This window comes from Lepisosteus oculatus, chromosome 6, assembly GCF_040954835.1.
Source record: "Lepisosteus oculatus isolate fLepOcu1 chromosome 6, fLepOcu1.hap2, whole genome shotgun sequence".
NCBI classification, from domain to species: domain Eukaryota; kingdom Metazoa; phylum Chordata; class Actinopteri; order Semionotiformes; family Lepisosteidae; genus Lepisosteus; species Lepisosteus oculatus.
In genome coordinates this window covers 20,303,928-20,329,642 of record NC_090701.1, presented here as the reverse complement: position 1 = coordinate 20,329,642, position 25,715 = coordinate 20,303,928, and the positions used below count along the sequence as shown (strand labels likewise).

The following is a 25,715-nucleotide window of genomic DNA, read 5'->3' as shown; positions in this document are numbered from 1 at the left end:
AAAACATCCATCTTCCTGTTTTTTTTCCACAATGTCGACTCTTCTCTTCTAACTCTTTCCAATGTTGTCACCCCACCCGAAGTTCTGGCTTCTTCCTATCCTCCCTTTTTCTCTCCTCCTCTCTCCCTCTGCAATCCCCACCCGATCTCTCTTTTTTTCTCCTACTGTCTGTAGAGGAGCCTTCCCAGTCAGTGATTTTCATTCCACCCAGCAGGAACAAGCAAACAGTGTCAGTCTGGGCCCTGTCCAGGTTCCTAGGTCTCTGCCCTCACCATGGCCAGGTCACTGCGGTGACAAGTTTCCTCTCTATCTCTCAATCTCTCTATCCCACCTGTATCCAAACTTGTGAGCCATGGAGTTTGTCCTGAAAAACCTCAGTATGACCTGTTTTGGGGTTCTGTCAACCTTGTGGTTATGTTACCCTTTCCTCAGTCAGGTGACATTTTATGATACGTTAAGTTCATTTCAGCATCACATTTGCTAGGATTTGACCCAGCTACCGAAATAAAACTCTGAAATGTTTTGAAAAGTAGAAATAAAAAATCTATTTTCTATTCCTTTTACTTTTCATTGTGGAATTAACCTTTACTTGTTCATTTGTTGCCAACTTACACTGACACAGGTCTACACTCAAACCAAATAAAATTACACTGTGTTGAACTCTTCATCATTAATTTATTTTCTGAAAGGTCATAGTACACAATTATGTTTTTATATAATTGCATAATAAGAGGGTGACATACTGTATTTTTATTGGCAGTCTGATTCTTTGAACATTACTTCTTAGATTCTAAGATCACTGACAGTTTGTTATGATTTATTAGGTCTATGATGATTCAGATGCAATTTTTAGTTCCTCGGGGAAAGATATTATCACCCTCTTTACTTTAAGAAAATCTCCCCGTGTGATTTTTCTTTAGAAGGACCATGGTTACTGTGATGTTTTGGACGAGAATTGAGCATGGCTGCTGGCAACCTTCACACAATTTAAATAACAGCCTGTTGTCAACACACTTGTCAATCACCACACAGTGAGGTGTGGAGATACCACACAAGGGGAATCGGGCCCTGAATTAGAGAGACAAAAAGAAAAAAGGAAGAAGGATACAGAAAACAGCATGCCATGATATTTGTCAATTAGTTCACAGTCACACTAATGAAATTGTCGTTTGCAGTCATAGTCCTATGTTTATCCACATTATACCAATAACCTGTCTTTCTTCAAGTAACAGCTGGATGAGATGCTTGAATCAATTTGTTACTAACTACCAAGCCGATTAGATGGGCTAAATGCCCCCGTCTGGTTTGTAGTCATTCTTATGCCCGAATGTTCATCCAGTTATAATGCTACACTTTTAAACGGAATGAACAACTGACATTCTGATTAATGTGAATTCCTTGGCACCTCAGATATACTTTGATTTGTGTTTTATGCCATTTGATATGTGTTTTAGACAGATCTAGACAATGTGGATGGATGTCTAAAATTGTTTTTTGTTATGAATAGATCTTTTTGGAACCCAGGCCAACTCGATTGATCCTCAGCATGTTGTGTCTGCAGCACATTAACCACCACTCAATGCAGTCCTGTGTACAGTACAATATGTCTTAATTAAAACTGAAATCCTTCAATTGAACAAATTAAATAATACATTGGTGTTAGGTGTTTGCTCAGATTAAAGTTGAGATGTTTGATTTACACTCACTTTTTAAAACAATTGCAAATAGCCCACTTTTCCTTTTTGTAACTGGTGACTCATTGTCGTGCAGACACTTACAAAAACACACACTTCAGTGTGTTTTTATCTTTTTTATTCCTGGAATTTTCCTCTTTTTTTACCAACGTGCAACCTACTTGACCACAAGTGGCCTTTGACGTGCCTGTTTGTGGGACCCAAATTAGTCACAGCTGGCCTTGTGGAAAACCTACAGTGTGATTACTCAGTTGTCACACTGACAGGGAGTTGTTTGTTCCGATACTATGATGATAGCAGAAGGGCACACTTCTTTTGCACTCCGCATACATAGCACACTTTGAGTGCTCCTCCCAAAGGGGAAGTGGTATCAGACTCAGCTCCAACTGGGTGGAGCGGTGGTACTGTGGCTAAGGATCTGTGCCTGGGCTGGACAGTTTCTGGTTCAAATCCCACTCCCAGCAGTGGGATCCTACTCCCTTGGGCCTCTGAGCAAGGCCCTTAACCCCAACTTCAGGGATGCCATATAAATGGCCGACCCTGCGTTCTGAACCCAAGCTTCTCTCCCTGTCTGTGTCTCTCATGGAGAGCAAGCTGGGATATGCAAAAAGACAAATTCCTAATACAAGAAATTGTTTATGGCCAATAGAGTGATCTTATCTTATAGATATAACTACTGTATGTTTCATAAGAATTATATATTTTGTAATCCATATTTTTTCTCTTTATAAATCTCCATATGGACATCTACACCTCGCCTAATGGTGATCTCCCTGCAGGATATAATGGAAAGTCCTACTGCTGCTATTCCTGTCCATTAAACTGGATGCATAACGTACTGTAGTTACAATTTTTAGATCGATGTGATCTCATCCTTAAAGGAGCCATGTGTGTTACTTTGGCAACCAATGTACATTACCAGGTAATACAGTAAGTGACAAGTGAGGGCCCCGTTAAATTAAAACCCAGTATTTATTATTTTAGTTCACCCTGCAGGTGATGGGAAAGAGAATTGGTTAGTTAGGGACACTGGCCTGGAGTTGACTAAAAAGATTTAGAAATCATCAAATTCGAAACAGAGTAAAGGTGGGGTACACTGACCCCTGATGGTCTTAGCCTGGGCCAGTGTGCAACACAGGGTGATAACAACAAACCTACTGTAGATGTACCCATCATTTCTTCTTTTAGACTGTTCTTCCAGTAATGCCTATAGCTTTAAAGATTTAAAGCTTTAAAAATTGCACACTGCTTGCTAGAATTATTGTTAGAATATCCTTTTAGTGGCTCATGGGTTTTCTCACTGTTGCACAGTGCTGTAATGTTGATTTGTCATAAACCATGTGATATGAATTGAAATTTTTCCAATTGTGTGGAAGAGAATGAAAGGTTATTACGATATTGAGCCTTTGGGTATTTTCATACTGGATTCTTCATCTGTAATTATGTAAGGCACCAGAAAATAGAGCACTTTCCATATAATACAGAAATTGCAAGGCACAAATATAAGTAGATACTGTTTACAGACTGTAGATAGTAGCTGGCAAAACAGTGAGACGCAATACAGGATTTCTAAAAATGATTATATATCTTCTTTAAGAAAGAAAGAGTTCATGACTTATTCATTTAACTATTTCATTTCACTTTTGAAAGTAATAATTTAATACTTATTATTACAGTTAATAAAATAATTTAAAAATTATCCTATAATATCAGAGAATAATTTCATACTTAATCATTTAAAAAAATACAAGTTACATTTTTTGGTCACTAAATATTTGATTAACAGGAGTATTCGCCCTCCTGTACAAAAATATTCAAAATAAAAAAAGATAAACCAAAAAAAAAACATTGTATTTTATGACACGCAAAGAAACAGAATTCTAAACAATATGTTCAAACAAAATAACACTATGAAAACGCATCATGCAAGATACCAAACCTTTTACACAATCACTGCGCAACAGCACAAAGAATGGTTGTGAACTGTAACACACAATCTTTAAATCTGAGTTTAAATAGTGGTTGAGGCTGCAAGAAGAAAGGCAGAAAGGAGGAGATGGCACAAACAGGTTGGAAAAAATATAACAGACAAGAGATTTTGCATTAACGTTTCTTGTTCTGTTCTTTCTTTTTAGGAGTTTTGTTGAAAGAATCATATTAGAAGTTGGAGTGAGGTACAATACACCACAGCACAAGAAGGATGGGAATACTTATATATATATATACAGTATATGTGGAAAGGTTATTTTTTGTCCGTAAATTACAATCTGCACATGATGGGAGTGAGAGGGGGTGAAAGTCGAGACAGGAGATGGTCTTCCTTCAGCAAAGTTCTAGTGGCAGGAATTAAAAAGTCATGTCATGTTTTGAGGGGTCTGTATGTAGAATATATGCCTGCCCAGCACACCATAAAAATGTAACTGTTCTTAATCACTAATTATGCAATTAACCAGTACGTAAACAGTCACAAGCAATTAAAGAGTTTAGCAAAAATTGTTCTGAAAACATCCAGCTGTTTCCTCTCACATTGGCAAGATGCGAGTAAGACCAATCTGTATGGTCCCATAACTAGGATTGGTTGTAAGGGAAAGAAAAAAACACCAAAGTCTCTCATGCTGTCTGCTTGCCCATGAGCAGTCCCAGTATGCTCATGGGAAAGTAATCAGTTGGGAGGTCTAGATGTATTCCTCATGGATGTTAACTCTGAGAGAACAATTTAGTGTAGCCAATTAGGATTAATCAACATGTCTTTGTAATTAGTATGGTATCACCGTGTAATTGGCAATATATTGTGACAGAATACAGCATACTGCAGGCAATATATTTTTATTTCCTATTTGAAGAAACCTTGAAAGGGTAATTATAATTACTATAACTGTAAGAATGTACATCAGCAAGGAAGACCTCTGGAGCCACAGAAGATTTACCATTGATTGAAATTAGCTAAAAGGGGTAAAAGAAACTTGTTAAAGAAATGGGGTAAAATGACAATTAATCACACTGCATGCTAGTCAGGCTAGAGATATTAGTCTGCAATTAATTTACAATCTTCTTAAGGCAAACTAAATTCCCTCAGAGTCTAAAATGAGGACAAGAATAAGAATTCTGGCTCACTGAACCTCTGAGCAAGCCAGTGCCACAAAGGAACATATTAAGTAGCAGTTATTCTTTGAACTAAACTGTCTCTTCCTCTCTGGGTGCATAGTCTCATAATCTCTTCAACCACTGTCTCCACTCACTTTGGAAGACCAATCCCCATTGTAACTTTATTCTAAGTCATACCCATCCCACACAATACAGACACCACACACCATAGCCCAGCCGTGCTCTGAGAAATGGTAAACCACCCATAAAAACATTATAGCTCCCAGTGTCTTTGATCATTGCTCAGTAAAAAAACTTTAAACAAAAAGACCAAAGTATGTCTCACTCCACACAGCATTCCCAGGCAGTAATCCCATATGAGAAACACTAAGTGAGAACGTTGGCCCCTGAAAAAGTTTTTTAGGTGAAGTTTCCCACCTCCTTCTGGTTTACAACACTACAGCATCACTGCTTGGTGTTGTACTCCCGCAATGAATGTAACCACAACTACTAGTTGGCGCTAAGGCAAGAACAGTTTCAAGTAGGGGATCCTGAGAAACAGTGTATCTATGGTTTACATGATTGCTTCTCAACCGCAGCTATTCTCAATGGGCAGATAGAGAAAATATACAGATATTGAGTAAGGACTTACTTCATCACAGTAAGTGTGTGAGTGAGTGGATGCTGTGTCAAACTGATGTGACTTATTCCTTTGTTTTTAAATTGCAGCTTCATGACACATTTATTATGGGGCTGTGCAGATTTCATACTGATCTCTGAATTTGTCATTTATTAAAGGTTTAGATATTGTAAACTAGCATGGTTTTTAAGGAAAACTTACTGTCACGTATCAATGAAATACAGTGTTAGGGCACCATAGGGAATTAAGGCAAGAAACATGGTAAAATTTATCACTGTGAGCTTTTGTTAAGCAGATTCCAACATATTAATAGCACAAAATCAGAAAAAAAACTGTTTTCTTTAGATACAATTTCATTTACAAATTGCACCTGTGTGATGCTTATGAATTCAAATCCAGATCTAAAGTTAGCGGTGTCACCATTAACACGCTTCAAGTCCTTCTCATGTACTCTTAGTATAAGCTTCTGGACACCCAAAGAAGGCTCCACAGCCAAAACGTTGCGTTTCCTTTCTTCTCCTTTCAGCATGGAATAAACCTTTACTTGTTCTTTTGCAGCCTACACATGCTGATGCAGCCACCTACTTGAACTACTTCTGAACACTATTTCCATCTAGAGGATGTTTCCAGAATTACTATAGAGAGACCATGGCTAGAAATATGATCACAGGAATATATTAAGCATTAGATGAGCCGTGGTCTTTATTAGCTGCTCCTCAAATGCCAAATATAACATTTTTTTAAACTAAAGTGATCTCAACACTGGAATATTACAGATCTACACGCAAGAACTGAAAGAACTGAAAAAGAATTGGCCTGGTTTTGATTTAAATAGAATATTTTCAGTTCTATGTTGTTTTAAACTTTGTGGTTTATGTTTTAAACAAGTTGCCCTAGAACTGTGATTTATGCATGTCATGTTCAATCAGCTAGAGCTGCAAAAACTCAGTTCATAGCCATACTATAACAACCCTGCACAATTTGGTCACCACAGATGGAAAGACTAAAGACAGATTTCAAAGGATAAAAGTTGCAGTGAAAACAGGGTGGTATCTGTAAAATGGTAAACATCCTGCACCTGCTTTGAGAAAAACTAGAAAAGCATTGACTGTGCAGCACTGTAATTCATATATGAAGTTAATGTAGAGGTGGAAATAATGGGAGAACTAACAATATTTTCTTTTAAAAATTACCAAGTCAAACAATTGGAAATGGCAGTGTGGTGTTCGACAAAGTTAAAACCTGGTGATTCAGCATGGCTACCTACTGTAAGTGACTCAACCTGTACTGGTACAGTACATATTTACGGGTGGTGGACCCCAATATCCAGACATCCCTGGTTTCAATCTGGGCCTAGTAAGAAGCCAGCTGTGGCCAAGGTAGGTTTCCCATGCAGTATTGTTGTTGCTGCTGCTGTTGCTGCTGGCCTCCAATGAGGCTGTCCTAGACATCCCACAGGGAGCTCCATGGTTACCTGGGGAACGTGGTAGTTTTCACTGCTGAAACCGAGAGCAGCACCACTCTCACAAATATCACTTCCTTTCCTGTAGCTGTTGTGGGGCTCACAATGTAGAAAACAGTGGGCAACACTGCTAGGGCTCTAGGGTAAAACATGACCATCCTTTCCATATCATCACAAGGCTTTCAGAGTTGAATCAATTAATCCAAATCAGAAAAAAAAACTGAACGAAAATTTACGGGAATTTACTGATTTTTAAAAAATGTTCAGCTTCAACTTGGTGTCAAAGGGAAACAAGGGCATACAGTATCTCATATCTGTTCCCAGGCTAAAGGAATGTGTGATAAAGTCCTCTTTCAATCCAGAAACATTTAGACAGCCAGTTCTGAGTCAAAACAGGAACACCCAAGTGGCTTGAGAGAATTGATATAATTTAAACCACATTATCAGGCTTGAAGATTGCTGGAAATTTGTTGTGCTGCATCCAGTCCACCAGAAAATGATAAGATACATTATGAGGCCAAGACATAAATTACTGAGCCAGGTTAATAATATTTTTCCATCATGCATCACGAAACTGATATTAAAAGCAAAGTCCCACAATAATACAAAACAGTCTATAGTTTAAGATGATTTTTTACGAATAAATACCCATAACCTCAGAAAAGCAGGGCAGGACCAAGCATCACTCACAGTCAAACATTCTGATGGACAAGCAACCAAATGCTGACATTCGTAGTTGGTGCCTCTGTTCTGCGGGATTATGATACAGTGTCTTGCAAAAGCATCCCTTCCCTTCCTGTGATGGTGTATTTTGCTAATGTTTGTCCCAGTTTTAGGTCTGAAGAAGGATTTCCTTTCAGATTTGTAGTTTGTTCCATCTACAGTATGTTCCCATTAGTCTTGGCGATCTTTCCAGTCCCTGCTGATGCTCAACTATTACAATAGCATAATGCTGGCACCACAGTTTCTGACAGCAGGGATGGCATTAACTAAGTGATACACTCTGTTGGGTTTGCATCAGATGAGATGTTTTGCATTAGGACCAAAAAGTCCCAATTGTGTCTTGTCCGACCCCAGATTCTTTTGCCACGTTGGCAAGTATTAGGTGCTTTGTTGCAAACACCATGCAGAACTTGAGATGTTTTTTTTTATTCCATAACACGCATGAGATGGTGTTAACTCATGGAGATTTTCTCCCATCTCAGCCACTGAACTCCTGTTGGCTTCACAGTGACATCCTAACCAGTTTCCTCCTTAACCGGCTGCTCAATTCGGAGGCACAGCCTGATCTAAGCTGTGTCTGTGTGCCTTCTTTTTCTTAATGATTGATTTAACACTGCCCAAAGAGAATTAGAGTCACTGGAGTGTGTATATAACCTTTTCCTAGTCTGTGCCTTTCTACAACTTTATCCCGGAATTGTTTTGAAAGCTCCTTGGTCTTCATCATTGAACCTTATCATTGAGATTCACTACTTAACTGAGGGACCTTACAGAGACAGCTGTGTTTAATCTGAAATCATGTAAACATCAATCACTGTACACAGACAGAGGCCACTCAACTAATAGTGTGGCTCATCAGCGTACTTTTGTGCACCTAAATGTATTTAGAATTAGCAGCAAAGGGTTTAAATTTGAAGCAATCATGAATTTTTCTTTTATATTAATTACCTGTTTACTTATGAAGTCTGTAGAGGTATTTAACTCACATGGCTAATCTGTATATTAATTTAAAGTTTTCTTTTTCACTTTTTAATCTGAATTGTGTATTATTAAGTTAGCCACATCAAAGAAAATACCCCTAAGCCAGGTCTTAATACACTAAAAAACACAAACATTCACAAAGCATCTGATTCCCTAGTGAAATACAGATATAGAGCCAGTCAAATCCTCCATCTTCTCTTCCAGCCTTGAAGAGATGTCAGCAATGTCCAACACTGGAAAAGGTCATCCAATGGTGAATCCCACTCAATTCAGATTTCACTTTTTTTGCCAGTTTGTTCAGCTGTAAGTGTTTAGCTAAGGGTGGGTAAACAGACACTTACATTCATCAAAAACATTGTTTTGGGTCCCAGTATTTCCCTAAGCATTCCTGCAGATTCATCTCCTCTTTTTTTAACCACAAATAAGATCAGATTGACTTTCCTGGATTTTATATTTTCACACTGAGAAAATCTTTTCTCGGCCTCATGCTGCTTTTCTTGTCAATTTCCCACTCTAATGACTGAAATTATGTTTCCGAAGGATCATTAGTTTGCTGTGAGTTTCACCCCTCACCTGTACCCTCTGTTTTTTAATACCCAATTCTCAGGTATGCCTACCACCCATAATGTGACAATTGATTTCTTATGGGGCTCATTAGCACAAAATTCTAAAAATATAAATGTACAATATCTTATAACCTACAGTATTTGTATTCATGTTACTGATGATGTTTGCTCAAAGAACTCTACAAGTAGATGAGACAAGACCAACCGTTGCTAAAGTCATCCTATTTCCTAGAATTTCCATATTTCCATATAGGCGATCCTCTATAAACTCTTCTGTAAACCATCTCGATTCATTCTGATTCACTGATATTTTAAAGCTGCATTCAGTATTTTATGTTCATCGTTTTTCATCTTGTTTTTTGAATCATTATTTTTTTCTTTAGCTTTATGTGAAATGCCTGAAACCATGTGGTATGAACAAAAGCACCACTTAAAATGTTTTATACAAAACCATCTTTTTTTCTGATTTTAAAATCTGCTTAATAAGTTGATGAAGTATTAACGTGTTCAGAAATGGTAGTACTGCAAGACCACAAACTGTTTTTGGGAGAAAAAGCCAAATACCTCACTCAATAGGAGGCATTACTGTTATTGCATGTTGCCATGTGGAAATTTTGAAAATTCAACGTTTGCAATGCTTTTTTGGCATTAAACCAATAGCATCAATTCCTGTAAATTAAAGAACAGAGGCATTTCAGTGTACATTGTGGGATCCAGGAAATCAGTGCTCCAAATTCATACTCCCTGCTTCAAGCATTCTCAACAAGTATTCTTATTTGCATACTTTGAAAGTGCCATGTTTTAAAATACTTTTTTTAACACAAAAATCTGAATGATCTTTCATTTACTGATCTACTATAAGTTTACATTTGTTCCATTATGTACTGAGAGAAATTACAAACGCATTAAATGGGTAATAGAACCAGGTTTCCAAAATTTTCATTATATTGTATACGATTAAATGTTTACTGAGAAAACAAAGATTCTGGCTATATTCATTAATTACAATAGCCTTCTAGTGGCTAAAGCTTATTTTTCCTTTCTGAACAAAATGGTTAAAGCTGCTTATGCTACACATTTACAAATTACAAAACTATAATAGGAGGAATAGAGGAATAGAGGAATAAAAAAACAAAATGCAGTGCTAAACATAGTGTCAGTGTACTGTATGGTTATGTATGAGAAAAATAATTACAAGGTCCAGTGCAAATAATGCAAACATACAGTGCACTTAATTTTATTTTCACTGGAGTGAGGCAGACTACAGAAAAGTTAAAAAAACTTTAATTTTTAACACTTTAAAGCAAGTTGTAGCATCTGCATCTACTGTAGTTCCGTAACATCAGATCTGCATTTTATGTCTCTGAAGCATTAGATTTAAACATTATGTGTCATATTACAATGCTTCACTTTTAATCAATGTTACAAAACTAGGTAACTTTACTTCCCAGGTGTTTACTACAATTCTTCATCACTGCATCACCTACAGCAGTTTCTCTTAAGTGACACTAATGTGGCCATATAAGAGAAGTGCAACACAATATTAATTTCTACTTTTGAGACAGGTTTGTCTCAGTCACTGTTTCTAAGTGCCCAACAATGTCTACCACCACAGGTCTCTAAGCAAACAGAAAATGACCTGCAACCACATGACTTAATGCCCTTTAATGAACACTTTTATTTGCTTTTTATTTCCTGAATGTTTTTTTTTTAAATGACCTACTGTACAACTCTATGTATATAAAGCACCACATACCTTCCAAAGAAGTTGTGGTCTTATGTTTCCAATATATTTTTTAATCCTGTCTAGTTTCTTCTATTTAATATGTAAACAAAATAGCTTTGTAACTAGTGGTCTGCAAAAACTCCACAGGACATAATTCTAGCTTAGTTCATGTTTTTTCTCAAAGAGTAAAACAAATCCCAAACTTAATAAATTCTTATGCTTTGTCAGTTCCCAAAATATTCCCCTGATGCATTCATTGATTAATAATAAATAACATTTTTTTTTCTGAGCAGCATATTTAAAGGTTTCTAACACTACTGTAGCAGCACACATATTATGAAAGTCTGCCTGCAGTTAAATTGAAAGGTTTTGCCTTTCATTTTTCCCGAAATACAATTAGTATGGAGTCTGTTGCTTTCTCTCAACAGCCCTAACCTCAGATGAAAATCTTTAAGCGGGTTAAGCGGTTTCCAAAGTCAGTTCACGTGTCAGCGGTGGATGACTGCAGGTCCTGTTTGCTCAGATTGTTATTTTTCTTTCTGCAGTGCGTGTCGGTGATGACGTGGATAGCCCAGAAGTCCACCGGGCTCAGCAGTCCTGGCTCATCCTCTCGGCGCGGGCAGTCTGGCAGGTGCTGGGTGGAGTGAACACAGCTGGGTCACTGATCCCAAGCTGCAGATCAAAGAAGCGGGTGGAGGTTGTCACGCTGTAGTTTCTCGTGTACGTTTCCTGCACCGGGTAACAGTCCTGGACTGTGTAAACTCCAACCCAAGCTTCATCTGTAACGGACCAAAGCATTTCTGTTAGAGCTGTGACACGTCAGAGAGCTAAAAATACTGTTTTTTCAAAATGGGCTGAATTGCCTTTTAGAACATATTCAGCCCAACGTCATGCCTGTGCTTTCTCTTGTTGACTGAACACACATACTGTATCTGGAAAGAGACATATTCTGGGAATGTCACCATCAATACCCAATACCCATCCCTTCTTTCCGTAACAGTGGAGTTTCAATGGCAGCTTAAGAACAAGCACCCCTCCAGGTGCAGCGATCATCAGAACACGTTATTGCATTACAAGCTCTTTACAGTATGTAGTTACAGACCCTGTGTTTGTAAATTTTCCCTACAGCACGGTAGGAAAGAATGTCACTTCTAAGGAAAAAAGTAATGTTTGTAATATTTATTTGGAAAACAATACAATATTTCTTTCACTCATCCACTTTGTAACTGCTTCATCCAATACCTTGTCGTGGAGCCAGGATTGCTGAGCCTATCCCCGCAAGCAGTGGGGGAACACGAGGAACATACTGTAACATACTGTACAATCCACACAGAGAGCACTGGGACCTGAACCTGGGGCCACAGCTCTGTAAGGCAGCAATGTTAACCACTGCGCCTCAATATTTCCAATTGTACAGAATATTAATATTGTTAATAGTCTGTTGTTGTTTGGATCTTTTTGCAAAATACCAGCATTTATACTGTACCTAGCTCCATTTAAAAACATTTTTCTTGGTATTAGAACATTCTAGTTATGTTCTAATTCAAAAGTTATGTATGAACATTTAAATGTACACTGGATTATTCATCTCTTGATCCTAGTTAATGTCACTCTAATTCCTAATCAATGTGTTCAAAGGGTGCTGGTGAATTGAAGCTAAGTAAAGCATTCCTGTTTAAGGTGAATCAATACCTGCTATAATGGCCAACAGAGAATAGTAAAGGGTTGCAACTACTCTCCTGTTACATGTTTTGTTCCTTGGCACAAAAACTGATTTTTAAAAAAACAAACAGCTGTTTTTAGTCTTCTCCTCAATGAAGAGAACAAACATCCAGTCCCCTGTGTATACTTTACAGAAATCTGTTCAAATTGTTTTGATTTTATCTCATGGATAATAAAGCCAACCTCTGCCTACTACATTTGACTTGGATTCCTGCATACTCGCTCCGATGAACAGGTTTTGGGATAGGCACACTTGCTATCCCTTCTCCTCTGGTACCCCAGGGTGTCCATTTTGACCAGCTTTTGAGCCATTTTTTTCCAATTCGATCCACAGAAGTAGGCGTTGAGACTCCCTAAGGATGCCCTTCCCAATCTGCAAGTACATGAGCAGGCCTTGTTTGTGTTAGCAACGGGTGCATCACACTGTGGTAACCAAGGGCAGCTTCCTCCCCCAGGACCTGGCTCTGTTGTCACAGGAGATTATTTCTGGCCTCCTTCCATCATTTAATCTTTTGTAAATCGATTAACTTCCATAAGCGAAAGCGTGGCATAGATACATATGTAAACACCTTGGCAAATACGTTTACCTCCTGGCTTTTACGTTTACCTCCTGGCTTTTTTCTTTCACAAAAGAATCTGAAAACTTGGATGATTGTTAACACTAATCGTCTGGTACAGTATGTGTGTGAGAAGCTTTGCAGTTAAAGCTCGTTTTTCTGTTTTACAGAAAGAAAGGAAAGTGAAATACAGTAAATACACACCATCTTAAAAGTCTTTGGGATGGAATTACCCATTTTGTGGGAAACAAAACAAAAATAAAACAAATAGAATAACACTTATGCAATGCTTTGTGAAATGTTAGCGATCAGGGCAGAATATGATCCTGATGCTACCTGGCAAAAGGGACAGCTGCTTAATTTGTTGACAGCAGGGCCTCTACTATTATAAAACAAACAGGATCACTGTTTAAAATCATATCTAAAACAACTGGACCCTCTACATTACATTGACACTTGCTTAGGTGCCAACACTTCAAACGGTCAGTCTCTGATGATTTTAGGTCTAAGTAAAAACAGAATAGAGCGCATGTGTCAACAGACACAGACTTCAGTGCAGAACCAGAACTTTATTGTATTTCATAAAGGCACTGCTTTTGACATAAGGGACAGAAATATAGAGTTGGACATTAATTAAAACATTAAAGGCAAATGCATTTGACTAACGCAATGCAGCTCCTGATCATGAGATTTTAGAAAATGAAATTTACAAAAACAATTACTCTTCCCTGTAAGAAATAATCTTCACCTAGAGATAACGAGCAATTATGCCAAAAGAAAGACTACATGTAAAAACAGCGGAACATTATTTGTAGAATTTTTGTGAGTGAAATTGTGGGTTGTTGAGTAAAAGTCAACAGGTAATACTTACTTTTGCGGGCAGGTTTTCTGTCAGACCATTCCTGCACCTCTATCTTGTCACCAGGCCCCCCAATGAAATACTGGTCTTCATAAGTGGAGTTGTCGGGAATATCGTAGGCGTCCCACGGCTCTGTCAGAGTAATCTTGGAACACAGCTTGGTGACCTGCTCAATCTGGAACAGCACTGAGCTCTGGTACAGGTAGATGTATTCAAAGAACCTGAAAAAAACACGAGAGTGACACACATGGGACATCAAAAAGCCAGACGTTTTTACGTCTTATAAGTTCCAAAGGCATACATTTAATATAAAATAACGACTTCCATCTTGACGCTAAGAAATGGTAGTGTCCCCTAAGTACATGTTCAAAATAGGACACACATATATGATCAAAAGTATTCAAAACCAGGATCTTGCAACTGACTGCACCACTAAAGGGTCCTATAGTCCAGAGATTGTTGTGCTATACTGTAAATATGGCTCTGTGTTGGCAGAAAGCTGTGACTGGGTTTGCCCTAGTGGCAGTGAGTAAATGGTCAATCACTACTGGCATTGGGTAGATTTGTAGTATCCTTGATTTGTCACGCTTAGGGCTGTATGGTCACAGGTGAAAAAGAAGATGGCCTGTGAGTGTATGGAGAATTGGTATGAGATATCATGCTGTCTTCTGAAACCTTTGTGATTTTGACTAGTCAGGTGCAGTTTTATGCTGGTATTGTCACGCCCGACATCCCTCCCTAGAGGGCGCTCCACTATTCCCGTTATTGTTTCTGTGATTAAGCTCCCCAGGTCTACCTTTTTATGTTTATTATTTAAAGACTAACTCCTCCAGTCCTCGGGTTCATCATTAGGGTAAGGATGTCGCGAGGCCCGCCTAGCACCAGGAAACCCTACGTCTGTCTTCTGAGGGCATAGGCCTCATCCCCGACACCTCCAGCTTCCCGAGCCTTGGGTCTGGAGGATCTCGCCCCGTCACCCTTGTACCTCCATGTTTTGTCTGTCTGTGTGTTCCCCCCTCCTGGGGATTTTAACCTTGTCGCATCCCAGGATGGACTCTCGGACTGTGCCCTGACCTGCCTTTGGACCCGTTTGGATTTGGATGCTGTTCTTTGTCTCCCCCGTTCACTGTCTCACGGACTGCCACTATTATTTTATGCACTATTAAACCCCTGTGTGTTCCCTTTTACCACGCCTCCTGTTTTTTCCAGCTCTTACTGCATCGCATAGGGTCTACTACAAGATCTGACACGGATCTCAGTCCGTGTTCGTGACAGGTATTTTGCTACTGGAATGAATACATATAATTTAAAAAGTGTTCAAACTTACTTTGGTTTTATACACTGAATTCTTCAATAATACTGACATAATTCTTAAATAAATACTAACAGGTTTAAGTCCCCTCAATGTAGCTGAAGCTCAGAGCAAACATGCAAAGTTGAGCTGAGATCTTGCTTTTTAATAATTTGAAATCAAAATGAAAAAAAAAATCAGATATAAAACATTACAGGTCTTTAATTTTACTTAGTTAAGGTGGGTAGCTGCGTCAGAATGCGTAGGCTGCAAAGGAACAAGTACTGTAATAGGTTTATTCCATGCTGAAAAGAGAAGAAAGAAAACACATTTCAGCCGTGGAGCCTTCTTCAAGTGTGAGCCTCACACCTGAAGAAGGCTCCATGGCTGAAACTGTGTTTTCTTTCTTCTCTTTTCAGCATGGAATAAACCTATTACTTGTTCCTTTTTATTTTACTTAGCTGCAAAATCATCTTAGATGGATCTTAGTTTTATATTGAGTCTGCCATACTGCTCAGATTGCAGAGATCATGGTGGTAAAAATAAAAGCTTTGGATTTCAAATTCATATTTAACAATGCATCCCGTTCATGAAATATTTAGTTACATAGTTTAAATTCTACTAACATCTGAAAACAATGTGCATACCACTGAATGGCAAAGACTTAAAAAATAAATTTCCTAAACAATTACAGGAAAATAAAACATTTTGACTCCCCTGGAAAAACATAAAAGTTTATTTTCTCTCCAAACTTTATTAAAATATTTATTAAACAAAAACACATGTCTAAGCTTTATGTAAAACAATTTGTTTTACAAAGAAATCAAATCACATCATTTTTAAGTGAGATGCTGTGAGAAGAAATGCCACTTTGGAGATAATGCTGGCTGTACTTTTCACACAAACTTCAATGGGAGGTCTGGCACGAAACACTTGCCTGAGATATCAGAGCCCAGAAATCATTTAAAGCAGATGGATCGATTACTGCCTCGTCAGAACTCAAACATTTTCAAAATGTTCTCATATCATACTGTGGCTCATCATGTTAAATATATATGCCACAGTAATACTGGAAACACATGGTTTTTGGTTACAAAAAAAAAAGATTTTTAATAACTCTTTAATAAACACAGATTTTAAGAGTTCGTATCAGAATTATAGCAACTTTAAGGCCCAAGTATTATCTGCCATTTGAAACAATTCAGATGTTTTCAGTACAAACAGCATTTATTCCTTAAGCAGGAACGTCACAATTTTTAAGTTTTAGCAGTTAAACTTGAACATTTTTAGTATTAAGGAGGGTAAAGGAAATGTAAGGCAAGACCACACTATGAATATACTGGGAGAGGGAAAGGACAGGAAAATAAACAGGTAGAATGCACAAACTGGAGTTCTCCTATAAAACTAATTATAAACTGAAAAGATTTTATTCAGAACAATTTAGTAATTTTCAAAATCAGGTGAATCCCCTGATTAAATGCAAAGATACTGAAAATAATTAGGAAAGTTCAACTTGCGTTGGTGAGGAAACCACAAGACTGCTTTATGACTTCAGGGAGCAAGCTAAAGGCATTGATGCGAGACGCAGAGGGAAACCCCAAAGAAAACACATATCTTTAAATCTTTAAAAAAAACTACATTGAATTTCCTGTCAAACAGGGAATCCCCATAAGATCTGAAGAACGTCGCTGTCAGACAGATTTGTCAGGACTACAGTTACATTATTTGTCAAGGACGGACCTCTGTAAGAATAATTACCAAGAAGGACAAGACCTGTAAATAATATCAGGTATAAAAATACAGCTCTGTCACTGTTTGAGAGTTTTCCATTGCACAGGAGAAGGTCAGTACATGTTTAGATGGCCCCATGCTGATAAGGCTTGACAGGAATAAGTTTGTGGTTTCTCCTCTGACAAAGAGTGCATGCCAAGGACTCTCGGGCCAACAGGTAGAAAAATACAAATAGCTTATTTATAGACCGAGCTGCATTGAAGATGTCCTGTCAGTCAAAATATTGCATTGTAAGCATCACACGTGAAACACTGACATGCTGCTGTAGCATAATATACCGAGCTGAATATTTCAAACTAGAACATGTATTGCCCAACATATGTCAAGCAATTTATTAGGGAAATCGGCAGCAGTTGCAGTTTTTATAGGGTACTTATCGATGCTTGCTACTACATGACCTCCAAGTTTGGTTTCAAAAGCAAACATGTTAATATAATTCCCCATTATTGAATAAGTATTATTAATATTAATGTAATATTCTTGATAATATTGATACAGTATTAATATTAATGCAGCAAATTCACCAAGAACAGACTGTTTGGGAACTGTAAGGCTACATAAGAGGAAAAAACACAAATGATAAGCAAAAAGCTGAGACCTTTTTTGTAAATATGCAAATAAATATGCTTTATTTATGGATATAAAAGGCACAATTGTTGCTAGGGAGAAGTATCCCAATGGAGATTCCAAGGTTTGAATCAACTTGACCTGCCACTGTGCACTGTGTGCCCTGGGCACTGGGGGTTTCAGTCCTGGCTGTGTTTAGATATGACTCCAGAATTAGGGCCAATAGAGTTCATCCACACTGGATGTCATTCGACTGTCATTTAAGAAGGCACACTGGCTGGGTGTGATTCACTTGTGGGCTAGCATTGTCCAGTGATGCCACACACACACAAAAATCAGTCTGAGCAACATTTGTTTAAGCAAAGAGCTGGTTTTATACAGATCAAGTTTAAAACTAGTCATGGATTTTTTCAATTTTACTTAAGCAAACTTGTCTAGGATTAGGAATAAGACAGCACAAATTATTAGAAACAAAATGGAGCATCTTATCTCAATTGGCTGGAAAGAAAATTAAAAGGTTTTAAAACAGTTTTTAACAAAAAGTTACCCCCCTCTACCCTAGTACTGACTTTGAGTTGAGACTTAAAAATATACTCAGTATGGCCTTCAAGTCCTTAGCCAGTCTTTTTGAAGCAGACCTATTAATACTGCACTCAAGATCATCTCAGGACAGATCTCCTCCTGCTGAAAGCCAGCAGGGAAGTGATTAAGGGAAATAATCCTGTGGATATTTCCATGCTCGCACACCTGTTGAGCGCCAGTTCTCAGACTTGTTCACGTGATCTTGACAGACGGATACAAACGTTCACACTCAAACTGTTTGGCCATGGTGCAGCTGATATGTCAACACGAGGTGATTTAAGATGCTTTTGGAAATGGCTCCAAGGAATAATAATTTGACAGCAGGTTTTATTTTTTACACCAACACACAGGATTAAAATGCCTTTCTTATACGTCCAAACCTGGATTCCCCTTGTGACCAAACCAGAAGAATGAAGAGAAGACAACTCAACTCCATCTCGAAATAAAACACAAGCAAGCTCGAGGTGTAGGTTCAAACAAAGTTATGCAATATCAGAAAACAGTACTAATGCAAATCATTTCCATGAAGGTAAAGGAAACAGGAAATAATACTTGGTAACAATAGGTCCATTGATATGAAGAGACTAAATAGAAATATATATAAACTGAACATTTCTGTATGGCTATGTAGGATTTACTGTTCAAGGGTTGGAGGATCAGGTGCAATCTCTTTATGAACGGTGAAACATCAAAGACAATGAGTTATCTTCAACTCTTACACCTAATCAAAGGAAAGAACAGTGCTGCAAAGCTATTCTAAACTTGAAAGCGCATTTGGAAGGAGGGCTGGTGAAATAACAGACAGATAAGATTAGTGGGTGGAATCCGAGAGGACTGTCTCACAAACAGCAGACAGTTGGCAAATATATCAAAGAATGCTGGATCAAGGAGGGTTCATTATGTCTTAAGCCCACAAGGAAACTGCACTGAAAGACATACCAAACAATGAAGATTTTTTTTCATGTAAGTGAAAGCCATACTGTAAATCTTCAATACTGTCTCATAATTATTTTAGAAAAATAAATAAATAAATGTCACTGTCTAAAGCAATATAGAGGTAACACCAGAAAACCGCAGTTAATTTACCACATTTTACAGTGCATACTGACTGTATCCATACAGAGCTGTCACTGTAATCCGTAGTGCAGTTTGCGTGGGCACATTACATTACATTATAACAGTATAAAAAATGCTGAAAATCCAAGCACTGTCATGTCACTGGATTTTTTTAAATCTCCTTAACAAGCACTTAAAGAATATTTCTTGTAATTCTCTTTGTTTTGATCTCTCCAACACCCAACATTTGATTAAATTACTATAAAAGATATCTGGGAAGCAGCACAGTGGCGCAGTGGTTAGCAGTGCTGCCTTGAGACACTGTAGCCCTGGGGTCAACTCCTAGGATGCTATCAGAATGTACTTTGTACTTTGTTCTCATGTTCATGTGGGCAGGACCTCCGAGAGCTCAGATGAGGCCCGATCCATTTCACATTGTGAGGCCCCCTCATTGTGTGGGAAGAGGGGTAAAAAATCTTTTGAGGTAAAGCACGGCATGATGGGAAGATTAAGGCGGGCATTCTGAAACTCCTAAAGATTCAGCACTGAAAGGGGGACGTGTTTTTCACAGCCGTGGACGTGAGTTGAGAATCACAGTATGCTGTATGGTAAAAGTTTCAGATTCGACTCAAGTCGAGAAACACAGCCAAAGGGTTAAAGTGGACGACCCTGCACCCTTGGCTGCGGTGAGGCCCCCCTTGTGAGCTGAGGCCCGGGCCAAGTGGCCCTGCTGGCCGCCCCTCTTGTAGGGCCTGCACGTGGGTTTCCACCAAGTGCTCCTGTTTCCTCCAAAAGTACTGGTAAGTTAATTGGCTTCTGGAAAAATTACCCCAGGTGCGAGTCTGTTCGTCTCCTGTGATGTGCTAGCATCCCATGCAGGGTGTATCCAGCCTTTCATCTGCACCTTGCTGGGATAGGCTCTGGCTTCCCTGAGACCCTTGAATGGATAAAGCTGTCAGAAAATGAAGGCAGTTTGCCAGAAAAGCAGTTAGAAATGGACAGTTCTGGAAGCCCTGAATTGTCTTGGGTTGCACTGGGATGGCTGTTGCATGTTTTATCCAGGAATGGACCCAACTCCCATTACACTGTTTACTGTGACTAACCACTGAGATATTAAGGCACTGCCAATACATGCCAACACGCATGCATTTTAAAACTTCAGTAGTGGCTTTGAATTCACAGTTTTGCTATTATAAGGGGGTGCTCACCCCCTAGATTTATAAACATTCACAATTTCCACTGGATAAAATAGGCATCCAATTACAAAAACAAAATGATAAACAATCATTAAAAATCTTGATTCCTAGCAAATGTTCCACTTAGACTTGTAGCATATGAGGCAGAGGGCAAGCTCGTGACATTTAACTTTTCCCACACTAGCTTATTTTTACAACATGGTGCTGGCCTGCATCGGTTTTTCTGAGGGCAACTAAAGACACACTGGTGGACATGAATAAATTGCAAAGGAAATGATTCACAAAACCTACCGACCTGAAATGTTTGTACATGGTTTTCAGACATGAGTAATTATGACTAAACAGTGAAGATTACATCTTTGCATGTTACATTAACGTAGATTCTTAGAAACTATCCTATACAGTATTTTCTTTAAAAAAGCAAAAAACAGATCAAGCCTAATTTTTCATTACTGTACAGTGTTTCAGAGCACAATTTTTACCCAATTAAAAATGATTGATGAATCTTAGCTTAAAAATGCATTTAACCAAGTTGTCCAAAAAGCAGACAGAGGAGTGGTAACAATTTGTTGATTCTGGCACTACAAGGTTGTCCACCACTAAAGCAAAGGATGTTATATTTGCCTTTGACCATATGGTGCTATTCATCAGTCCAGTGTAAGCCTTGACACACAGGTATGCAGACAGTAGGACACCTACCCCTTGATTGTGGTTTTACGACTTCTGCTTAACCCCACGCATACTTTATCATCAAAAATAGCTAAGAATGGAGCATGCGTTTTTTAAACAGTACAATAGGAACAAAAGACTGGCCACATTATTTTTAGAGATAATACTTACAAAACCTCTCAATTCAGGCGCTTTCATATACCAAAGGCTGGCTCTTGGTCATCTCAGAAAGTAAAACCTAAAAGCTTTATAATTGATTTGTTAAGCATCTTAATGATTGACCAACCATGGCTGATAAATATATATACATAAACCCAGCAACAATGAAAAAAATCTACTGTTAAATATCTGACTGGGATTCTCATCTGCAAGCTAAATAGTATATAAAATAGAATTTACAACATTTTCATGTGATTATGAGCGGTTGAAAAACATGCTATGGCATTTAGGGCTTGCCAAATATTCACAAATCCTTTTACTCTGATACTCAAAATAAGTTAAGTCATGGGATGCACCAAAATATATTTTGGTACAACAGAAATAAAATGTATTGTTTTAGTAAATGTCTTAAAAACAATATTTACAAATACCAAAATATTATATTTTAACAATAAAACATTGTTCAGCTTTTATCTTGTTTTTCACTAAAATATTTGCCGGTATGCTTTAAAGTTTAGTCTCCAAGCACAGCCCGTCCAGAACCTTATAACTTTGTATTTTGTACATTCCGAGTTCCATAAAAAACTAAGTGAGGAGCTGTGTAACAAAGCTTCAGTTTTTTGGTTGCACTGGACTTCATTATGTTAGCCTTGAGGTACTTATGTGAATCAGGATTGTGGCCTGTCACCAAACCAATCAAGCAAACTGATCTGTAGCGAATCCTGGCTTGACTACCAGCACTTTCTGAGAGGAAAATGCTTCAGTTTACAGTATTTGAATATCTTGTGGTTTGCTGCAACAATGAAAAAGAATGAGATGTAAATGTTGGCAGATCATTTTCATGTTGGGAAGCAATAAATAGGTAAAACAATAAAATGGCAAACAATGTTAGTATTGCATATATAGTCCAAAATTTAAATAAAGGGATCTTGAATGAAAATTTCTCAGTGCATTCAACTCAATATCAGACTAAAAATGTTGGACACAATTTTGGTCACATTGCAAATGTGTTACTGTTACTGTGCTATCCCAAAGCAGAGAAGAGTGACAAGATACACTCATGGGCTTATAGGAACGTTCTACTCTGACAGGATAAAAGAACTGAACCTTTTAAGTCTTAAAACAGAGGAAACCATGACACGAAGTGATTTACATATTTGAACTCCTGAAAGACATTGACAAAGTTTACTGGAAGGACATCTTCAGAAACAACTGAAGAACAAGGTTCTGTTTCACATTTTGTTGAAGCCAAAACATGGGCTTCTTTCAAGAAATGGTTGGACGAGATCCTTCAATCACTTTGCTACTATAACTACTAAATGGGTTAAACTGCCAAAAGCCCCTTGCTTGTTGGTTCTTATGTTCTTAATCATGAACCGGAGAACACAAGTTGTAACTACAGAGACGTGCATTGAAACTAGGAAAAGTACACAGTTTGTTTGTACACAGTTAAAAAAGGTTTGGGGAGACTGGATAAATCGACCCAGCTACAGGTATGTTATTGAAGAAGGTAGAATGGTTTCTTTTAAGTGATTATACTTTATGAATTTTCTGGAAAGATCTTCAGATCTCCATCTGCAAATTTTACGTTCTTATCATACCTTGAGAACAGTTCTGAATTCACAGCTGGCTGTGACTTTTTTTCCTTCAAAAGTCTCTAAAAAAAATGTAACTTTACAGAAGATTGCCATCCCCTCATCTCACAATTCCTACTATTTTGCAATTCTGTGTATGTGCAACAGAAGCAGTAGTGAATGATGCTTTCGATACTGTATGTGATACCTGAAACATCTGACAGAGGAGACTGGAACAAGCCAGACCCAACCATGTGGTTGAAAAAATTGACATCTTTCAAGAAATGGCTAGATGAGCTCTTTAAAATCAATTGCCAACTGGCAACCAAATAAACCACTGAAAGTATGCTGCATTTCACCTTCTCCTTCATAACTTTTTATTTTCTTAACTATTTCTGGTTGACTACTGGTGGTTGTATTTGCCACTTACCTACACAAATCGATTTGCCAGTATAAATAAACTAATAGATTTATTCCATACTGAAAAGAGAAGAAAGAAAACACAATGTTTCGGCCGTGACCGCCTGAAGAAGGTTCCACAGCAGAAACGTTTTTTTCTTCTCTTCTCAGCATGGAATAAACCTATTACTTGTTCCTTTGCAGCCTACGCATGCTGACGCAGCTACCCACCTAAATTAATTGCAAGTTGCTCATTTGTCATCCTACAGTACAGGTGTGATCAAATATTTTTTGGGGGGGCCATATCAAGTTCCTCTAAAAATCATACCACATTCAGCTTTGATCGTTTGCCAATACTATATCTGAGATGGTGGACATAGTGTAATATTTCAGAAAATGTATTCAAAAAGGTCTGAAAAGGGTAAATATACTCCATTGAACTAGCTATCAAATGCTGGCTTTTTTTGTACATTAACTCTTATAAACCGATAGAAAATAACATGATAAACAGATTTTACGGTGTTCAGCAAGCGGCTCATGTTACGCTACCTTCAGGGAGGCAGGGAGAAGTGAATTTATAATTTAAATTCACTACATTGAGCTGAGATTCAGAAAAAAGGCCTTTCAGTCTTGATTTAAATTATTTTTGTAAAAACGAATGCGATTTTCAAAACACGTCCAAGCCACAGTTCAAGTAAATTAAAATTTGTAATAGTACCGTCCACGGTCATTTATTCCATAACATCAATTCAATTACCATGAGCAGTAGTTAGTGTATGATCACACTCAAAAGCGATGGGTACAAAAGACAGCCCACATAACCCCACCACACCTCAGTCGAGGATTTCCCATGACAGCAACTGCGGTCATCCAAGATGACAAAACAACAATTCCCATAATGCAAGTGTATCAACATGATCATTTTTGTAACATGGCAGCTCTTATACAGTAGAAACCAATGAACGCATAGTCTACATATAACCCTCAACATAGGCTTATTTTAAATGCGTTTTGTTTAGTCAACAGATCCATTACTGTATAGCGAAATTCCTAATCCAGTAAAACGCCCAATAACGAGCTCCAGTTCACTTTCTCTGAATTGCATTACAAGAGAAAAGTAAACACGTATTGTAACTGTGCCACCACGGTGTAACAGTACTATAGATACGTACTTCTTACAAGGTATATGTCCTTTCTTCTCATCCAAGACCCTAATGCGCTGGTTCTGTCCATCATACGACACCAAGGCCCGGCTGTTCCTCCCTGTGCTGTGGTCATACACCACCGTCCTGCCTTCCCATTGCACCGGTGACTGGCACGGCTGAGCCGGGGGCCCGCCAGCCGCAGTTCGGCCCAGCGAACGCACCGCTGCGGACAGACATAGCACAGCAAAAAACAGATAAAAGCACATCGTTACAATACACCTGATCCTGTTAAATACAGGCTTGCGTGTACTAAAATGTACGTTTGTACTGTTTTTTAAGCAGTATCCTGTAACTGAACTGCAGACTGTAGGCAATTCATCTCAGCCGAGCTCTCTGATGCAGTCGGTGTGGTGCGTAGAAACTTAAGATGAGAGGAATCGATTCGCCCTGTGGACGATAAAATGCTGAATCATTGGCTCGGCTTTCAGTTGCATTTAGGTTTATTTTTACGTCTTCTCGTAATAGCAATATTTGTCAAACTGCACTGGTCAAAGGTTTTCAAGTGTGATTTTTGATGGCGCAGTGGACTGAACCTAATGCTGTGAATGATTTAGAATTGGGATTTTTATTTCTCTTCGGTTAGTGGGGATGTGTGTATTGCGAAGGGTCGTTTGTGAGTTCCAATAAATTATGACGAATGAAAATTTCAGTGCGTCAAATTATTCATTATGGCAAAATGTGGAAAAAATGTACCTTATTTTTCCTCTGTATCGTGGTATATCCGTCTTTTTCTTAAAGGTCTTAAATTTATCAGTTTAAAAATAACCGAATCAAGCGAATATGGTACATACTGTATATTGATGCAATTCTGGGCAAGGGTTGAAGTAAATTTAACAAGGCTAATTCACTAATTTCCACATCATAAATCACTGATCTTGAGCCTCTTGTGGTGCAAAAAACAAACACATAACCAAAAGACTTATACAACATATAGGGTATCAGTGTGTTATCCTTGTTATAAGCTAGAAACCTTTGCTAGGGATAGCATATCATACGAGTCCATCAGTATTTACATGACAAGTCTGACAGTTAAACTTAAGGAAGAATTGCTCAGCACATACTGTTCTTCAAAAGAAAAAAAACGCCAGCAAGACTACTTTTTTGAAATTCTCTGCAAATACATCTGAAACCTTCAGCACTGATTTGCTGTCGAATGTACTGTAGATTGATTCAATCTCTTCCGACGTGTCATCGGTTCTTTCTTTTCTGAAACAG

The 25,715-nt window shown here is 38.1% G+C and overlaps 1 protein-coding gene across 1 annotated transcript; it reads right to left on the bottom strand.

Annotated features, from left to right (window-relative positions):
• Nucleotides 1-10,368: 10,368 nt before the first annotated feature.
• Nucleotides 10,369-25,045, bottom strand: epdr1 (ependymin related 1). The gene is made up of 3 exons (XM_006634369.3): nucleotides 24,468-25,045; nucleotides 14,024-14,232; nucleotides 10,369-11,652 (listed from the first exon to the last, which is right to left on the bottom strand). The coding sequence occupies exons 1-3, from the start codon at nucleotides 24,704-24,706 to the stop codon at nucleotides 11,462-11,464; spliced, it is 639 nt and encodes a 212-aa protein (XP_006634432.1). The 5' UTR covers nucleotides 24,707-25,045; the 3' UTR covers nucleotides 10,369-11,461.
• Between the last annotated feature and the right edge of the window lie 670 nt (nucleotides 25,046-25,715).

Bases quoted from the DNA above. Each gene is read 5' to 3' on its own strand.
- epdr1 (XM_006634369.3), bottom strand. From the start codon at position 24,706: ATGTGCTTTTATCTGTTTTTTGCTGTGCTATGTCTGTCCGCAGCGGTG. The intron at 14,233-24,467 runs GTACGTATCTAT...TGTTTTTTTCAG, and splicing joins GGACATATACCTTGTAAGAA to GTTCTTTGAATACATCTACC. The intron at 11,653-14,023 runs GTAAGTATTACC...GGTCCGTTACAG, and splicing joins CAGAAAACCTGCCCGCAAAA to ATGAAGCTTGGGTTGGAGTT.